This window comes from Lycium barbarum, chromosome 7, assembly GCF_019175385.1.
Source record: "Lycium barbarum isolate Lr01 chromosome 7, ASM1917538v2, whole genome shotgun sequence".
In the NCBI taxonomy this organism is placed as follows: Eukaryota; Viridiplantae; Streptophyta; class Magnoliopsida; order Solanales; family Solanaceae; genus Lycium; species Lycium barbarum.
The window spans coordinates 8275622-8282643 of NC_083343.1; the positions used below are offsets into that span (position 1 = coordinate 8275622).

The following is a 7022-nucleotide window of genomic DNA, read 5'->3' on the forward strand; positions in this document are numbered from 1 at the left end:
TTCCAAGCCTCAACAACCATGAACCGCTGATTTTCTGGCATTCCTCTTTCAGGAACAGGAGAAACTTCGTTTGTGAACTTTTGCATACCAAGAAAGAGTGGTCAACCAAAAAAACATTCTTTGTTGTCATCCTTTGATGTTAATTCCATAAAATTTTCTTGGTTTCTCTGTGGGTGCCATTGCATGTGCAGCAGTTGAACGACTTGAAGATACAACTGTTGTCGCTGCAACAGTCTTCGTTCCAGTAGAAACATTGGCATCCTTTTCTATTGCCATTTTCTCACTGTCAATAGTTGACAAACAGTTTAATCAATGGCAAACAAAAACAGAACAATAAACATTGAAGATTTATATGTTCAAACTGTTTCACAAGTTAACGATGAAGTTTTTATCTTTTTCAAAACGTTTCACAATTGTAAACTTTAATAATCCGATGAAGTTTTTCATGTTCTTCAAATCAGAATAGAAAAAGTCAAACGGAGTAGAAAATCAGAAAGATTTTAATCTCCAGAAACAGAATACAGATAATAAAAAATATAAGTAATTTCCTTAAGATTGTTATAAACCTGTATTCAATAATGAAGATAAACAGAAACAGAATCTTGAATATTTCTAGAAAACAATAATCTATAAATTATGTAAGAATTAAATCGAGCCCACTGAATTCACAGTGTGTCCTTAAGGAAATTATTCCCCCCAATGTACCCGAGGTGTTGGAATATATCCTCCCAAGATAGAACAATTTACTCACTGTTGTAGCGGTACAGCAAACTCCTGTGACAGCGAACTCACGTAACGACTGTAAATCACACGAAAATTTTATGAAGTGCAAGAAGAAGAAGAGAAGATCAGAAAATTCGTAAGAAATATTCTGAAGATCATCAGGATATATATAGTTATGGAAGAGTTGGTTCAAAAAGGCACAACTCAAAGGTTGCACCCTTTCAGATGGGCGGGAATATTTGAATTAATCCGGCAAGGAAAAACAAGTCAACGGGTCAGAAACGGATCCGGAAAGCTGGGCCATAATTCGGATTTTTAATTAATAATTAAACGATTAAAACTAATTAAATTTTGGTCCAAAAAGATTATCAATCAATCAGATCGAAGCCGAGCTGAGCGACGACGACGGCGCGAGGGGAGGTCCTCTTCTCAACTCTTTACGAGCTAGAAGATGTGTTTCTACATATAAGCACAAAACATTTCCTTTCCACAACCAATGTGGGAGAAATGCTTCATCCAAAAAGCAAAAAAAGGAATAATTCAAAATTTCATTTGTCCCTCCATATTTCTTCCCTCTATTTCCCATTCATCTAACACTTAAAACCCAACAGAATCTACATGAAGTAAAATCTTAAAATTAATCACAATGATTCAAACTCAGGATGCACTTAGATTGGGTGAAAATGATTTTCACCCCCCAACTTTGCTTTAAAAATCAAACTCCCCTTCAACTTTGAACAATAGACAATCATCGCCCTTTATCCTATGCAATGTCTATTTCACCCTTGTTATTTTCAATCCTCTATTTAGTAATACATATTTATACTATATATACTGGGTTTTTTTTAACCTTAGTATTTATAAATTCTTATTTATGTTCATTAACATTATAAGTAGAATAATACTTTATGATTTTCTCACTAAGAAAGGTTGCTTCTGTCGCCCTTTCTGTGCAACAGTCCACCAGTAGCGGAAGAGAGGGTTACCGTACATACAAGAGTCTTCCAGTTCTGGGTATAGTCTATTCTATAATATACTCTTCTTCTATCACAGAAATAGCTAAATCGGAAGAAAATCTAATGCAATTTTTTATGGTTGTTATTTCAATATTATATGCATTAAGTATGTATATATGTATGTACATGTATGTATCTTATATTTTAGTTTCACTTCTCTCTTATTCTCTATTGTTTATAAAAATAAACAAATTTTGGTTGTCATCAACGGAATATTTCTTAAATTATAATTTTAAATTCATTATAATATAGATAAATAAATTTAATAAATTTGTCTCTATTTTTTTATTTTTTATTAAAATATATTTATATAAAGTTGTTGTTACATGTTATTTTCACTTGTATAAATGGATATTAGAGTTTTGATTATTAAATAAAATTAATTTTTTATTCTGCTAATTTATTTCATTATAGAACATTATTAACTTATATATTCAATTAGTACTTCTCACTTTTTTCTTCGCCCAGATAGTATTTAGTTTTTATAGGAAATTTGTTACATATATTTATTAAGAAAATAAAACCTATCATGATTTTAAAGAAGTTAAAAAAAAAATTGATAATGTAACGCTAAAATAGGCATTTAAAAAATCAATTAGGCCAAAGGGGGGAGAATGTTCAAAATTAAGGTGGGAGTTTGAGTTTTAAAGTATAGTTGGAGGGTGTAGATGATTTTCACCCCACTTAGTTATGACATAATTAATTGACATGTTTACACGATATCCACGTATGCCGCTGATTATGTTGAAGCTAGATAGCTAGACATTTATTTTTCTTGACTTGAACCTTTTAAAATAATTTAATTGAAAAAGTTGCAACGTTTAATACTTTTAAATTAGTTGTTAAACATTTAGATTATACTTCAAAATATTAAAGAATTAAAATCTAAATTCACATCAACAAATAAAATATTTTTGCTCTCCTATGTAATTTGAGTATCGCCATTCTTAAAAGTTAAAACCCAAAAACTTCATTTTTGTAGTAGCACTTTAATTAATTAATTAATAAAAGAGAATGGAGCTTTCAAAACTGTAATAATCATCCCAGTAGCTGTAGGCTTCGTACAATAAATTAAACAATTGTGTCAGTGAATATTGATTTTGTCTTACTTGGGTCACCAAAATTTAATTAGACATGAATATGTTTGTGGCCCCCGTTCTCATAGAAAATGGCAGTATGTCCAGCTTGAGCTATTTTAGATGAGGACTTGATTTGAATGTTATGTTTGAGAACTAAGAAAGGCAGTGTAGTAGACAGAAATGAAAAGAAAAGTAGTAGCAGTGCAAAGAGGGGGGAAATAGACAGAGAAATGAAAAGAAAAGTCGTTCTCTCTTAGTCTCAATTTATGTAGCGGTATTTAATTTAACATGGAGCTTGAAAAAATATTTTTCTAAAAAAATTATGATATAAAATAAGATATATATATTTATTTGTCAATAAACCATCTCATTGCATAATAAATTAAAAGTTTAAAGTAAATAGTAATTATTTCTATCACAACTCAAGTCCATGACCCTGTTGTCCGTTTTGGCTAATATACCTCACAGATTTGGTTATTGGGGTATACCATCATTGAATTCAAAAGTGTATGCACTATTAGAACTTATGTTATTTCTTATAAAGCTCTTCACTTTCCTCTCATATTCTGATGTGAAATTCAGCGAAGTATCATGTGCACCCCTTTTTCGTAAATTTGTCAAGCAGTCGAAGCATGACCGTTAGGGGTGAGCGTTCGGTTCTTCGGTTCGGTTTTTTCGGTTTCGGTTTTTTGAAAGTGGACACCGAACACCGCACCGAATTAATTCGGTTCGATTCGATTTTTTGAAGTTCAGTTTCGATTTTTCTAATTCGGTTTTCTACTTGTAAAATGGACTTTCTTTAATAGACAACATGTCATTTATCTTACGTACAACTAACCATATTTGCAACTCTGCTGACTGCTGTACATAACTACTACAAAAATCAGTAGCAGCAGCACTAATACAAAAATCGTTTTTTCCAGTGATAAGTAGCACTAATAAAAAAATCAGTAGCAGCAGCCCACAGTGATTAGCAGCACAGCACTAATACAAAAATCAGTAGCAGCAGCACAGCACTAATACAAAAAACAGTAGTAGCAGCCCACCCGAAAATCAGTAGCAGCAGCCAAGTTGGCACAAAAATCAGTAGCAGATACAAAAATCAGTAGCAGCAGCCCACAGTGATAAGCAGCACAGCACTAATACAAAAAACAGTAGCAGCAGCCCACTCGAAAATCAGTAGCAGCAGCCCACTCGAAATCAGTAGCAGCAGCCAAGTTGGCACAAATATCAGTAGCAGCAGCCAGCAGCAGCAAAACTAAACCACTAGGCTTAAAGCCTTCAACTTAAAACAATAACAATAGCCAGCCAGCATCAGCAAAAGTGCAAAACAACGCACAAGGCAAAAACAAGCAACACAAATACAATATAACATAAGCTTAAAACGAGCAGCAGCCAAACTGCCAAACAACATAAATAAACAACACAAATGTCTTAAAATTTAGCTCCAAATACAAAAAATTAGTTGTCACAAACTAAGGCTTAAATTCATTGTCTTAACACAACACTAGCAATCACAATTCGGTCCGAAATTCACCAAATTCAAAATACAAGCTCAAATTTGAAGGCGAATTTGGCTCTCTTGTTGACGCTCAAGACATTTCCCAATATGTTTCATCAAGGAACCTGTGCCATTCACTCTTGAATTATATTTAAGTATCATACCACATGTCAAGCACCTTAATTTACACCTTTCTTAATTTTCACCCAATCATCAGATTGAAGAGGACCTGCAACACTTCCATCTTCAAGAACATGAGTAGAAAGATAATTATTAAAATTCTCATCAAAAAGATCAAACCTATCAAAGGCTTTTTCAAAGTTTTGTGCCGTATCCAACATCAAGTAGGTGTAATTCCACCTAGTAGGCACATCTAGCGCTAATGTTTTAGAACAATCCACCCTTTGAACTTCACAACATTTCTTAAAGTGACTTTCTCTTGCCGAAGATGATCTAACATACCTCACCATTTGCCTAACACGTTTGACAGAAGCATCAATTTCCTTCAAACCTTCATGCACAATTAGATTAAGTATGTGTGCCATACATCTCACGTGAAGATGCTTACCATCCATTATATTAGTTCCCCACATATTTAACTGTTTAGACAATTCTCTAACTGTAACATCGTTGGAAGAAGCATTATCAACAGTAACAGAAAAAACCTTATCCAAGTTCCAATAAAGCAAACAATTACTAATAGCCTCTGCCATATGCTCACCCTTATGACTAGTGATAGGGCAAAAATTCAGTATTTTTTTATGCAACATCCAATCTTTATCAATATAGTGAGCTGTCAAACACATATAATTAATTCTTTGCAATGATGTCCATGTGTCAGTAGTAAGGCAAATTTTTGATTTTGCTTCTCTAAAATTCTTCTTCAAATCTAGTCTCAACTCGCCATAAAGTTCATAACAATCTCTTGTTATTGTTCTACGGGAAGGAACTTGAAATAAAGGTTGGGCTACATTCATAAACTTCTTGAAGCCTTCCTTTTCTACAAAGCTAAATGGTAGTTCATCCGTAATTATCATCTCAACTAAAGCCCTCCTAATTAATTGTTGATCAAATTCCCAAAGCGGCTCACCCTTAGATGCAAAATTTATCTTTTTCTGAGTGCAAGTTTCAATCTTGGCTTCATATACTGGGCACCTCAAATTTATATGTTGTCTCAATCCCGTTGTCCCATTTATAGTTGTATTAGCGGCATAAAGATTTTTACAATGACTACACCTCGCTTTACCAATACCATTCACAACGACCTTATCAAAATGATCCCAAACCGCTGACCTAGAACTTATTTCTTTTCTTTTCTTTGTTACCTGGGTCTGGGTGTCAAGTGACTTGTCAATGTCATTGCTATCATATGTATTAGGTACGCTATCAGTTGAACCAGCCGCACTTAGTCTAGTTTCATCCGCCATCTATGAAAAATTAAAAAGAGAAACTATAAGATAGAAGCTATATAGCAACAGTTACCAGTTTCAAAGAAAAAAAAAATAGAGCTCTATAGCAGGAGAGCAGTTTAACAAACACTCAACAAAATCGAACAAGAAGCAGCAAATATGCAGTTATGCACCTAAAGAAAATCTAGCAATTACAGTATAAATAATTCTTGCCCAGATTTCTCCAAAACTACAAGAACAGATGTTATCTTCTTCTTTTCTTTACAATTCTAAAGATACCCACTGATAATTTAAGAAAATTTAACACCCATAATAAAGATTTAAACTTTACTGAAAAGGAAAAGAATTTAAAACAAATCCAACCCAATACTTACAAATTCAGTGATTCTTTATCCAAAACTAGCTAGGGTTCGGTGAAAAAAGAAATTAAGGTTCAAACTTATGAAAAGGAAAGAACAATCAAACAAAGAAATAATAAGGAGAAAATGAAATTACCTTGGTGTGAGGTGCCTGAGAACTCCCGCCGCCGTTGGACAAAGCAGTGTGAGGACTATTAAGTGTGGATCGTGTGAGGACTGAGGAGTGAGGAGTCGGACTGTTAGGTTAGGCGTGAGGAGGAGAGGAGATGAGACGAAATGAAGTTAGGATTGAATGGTTGATCTGTTGGAGTCTTGGAAACGAGTTGGATTGGATAGCTGGTAGCCTGGTAATACTAATTTGGGTCAGGTAGGATGGGCTTGGATAGATATATTAAGTTGGGCCTAAGAAAGATAGAAAGTGGAGTGGGCTAACCAGCTAAGTGATCTGAAGGTGAGGGGAGTAAAAATTATTTACTAAATTTTCCGTTTAACCGAATATCGAAGAACCGGTGAGCCGGAACCGAATACCGAACCGAACACCGAATTTTTTATTTAAAAAAACCGAAACCGAACCGAAAAAACAAAAAACCGAAACCGAAAAACCGAACTAATTCGGTTCGGTCCGGTTTGGTTTTTCGTTTTTCAGTGTTTATGCCCACCCCTAATGACCGTCCTTCTTTGTGACCCAATCTCGTTGGCCCGCCCTCCATCACGGGCATCACATGCATCTCTCCCAAAAGATTCAACGTCCTCGTTGAGGTTTACCTCATCACCACCATACTGAGGGTGTATCCGCTTCTTATACCACATTTATCACAATTCAAGCTTATGGCATATTGTCCGACTTGGCACAATAGATCTCACAAATTCAAGGGCTAGCCATTATTGAGTCTAAAAGCAGGTATGCCATGTAAACTTCTATTATGCCTTATAAT

General features: G+C 34.3%; 1 protein-coding gene across 1 annotated transcript; it reads right to left on the bottom strand.

Annotated features, from left to right (window-relative positions):
- Window positions 1-4250: 4250 nt before the first annotated feature.
- On the bottom strand, window positions 4251-6650 carry LOC132603068 (zinc finger BED domain-containing protein RICESLEEPER 2-like). Its single transcript, XM_060315944.1, has 2 exons — window positions 6224-6650; window positions 4251-5746 (listed from the first exon to the last, which is right to left on the bottom strand). Exon 2 carries the CDS (start codon window positions 5744-5746, stop codon window positions 4499-4501), a length of 1248 nt encoding a protein of 415 aa, XP_060171927.1. The 5' UTR covers window positions 6224-6650; the 3' UTR covers window positions 4251-4498.
- Between the last annotated feature and the right edge of the window lie 372 nt (window positions 6651-7022).

Coding starts and splice junctions, on each gene's coding strand:
- LOC132603068 (XM_060315944.1), bottom strand. CDS start 5,746: ATGGCGGATGAAACTAGACTAAGTGCGGCTGGTTCAACTGATAGCGTA.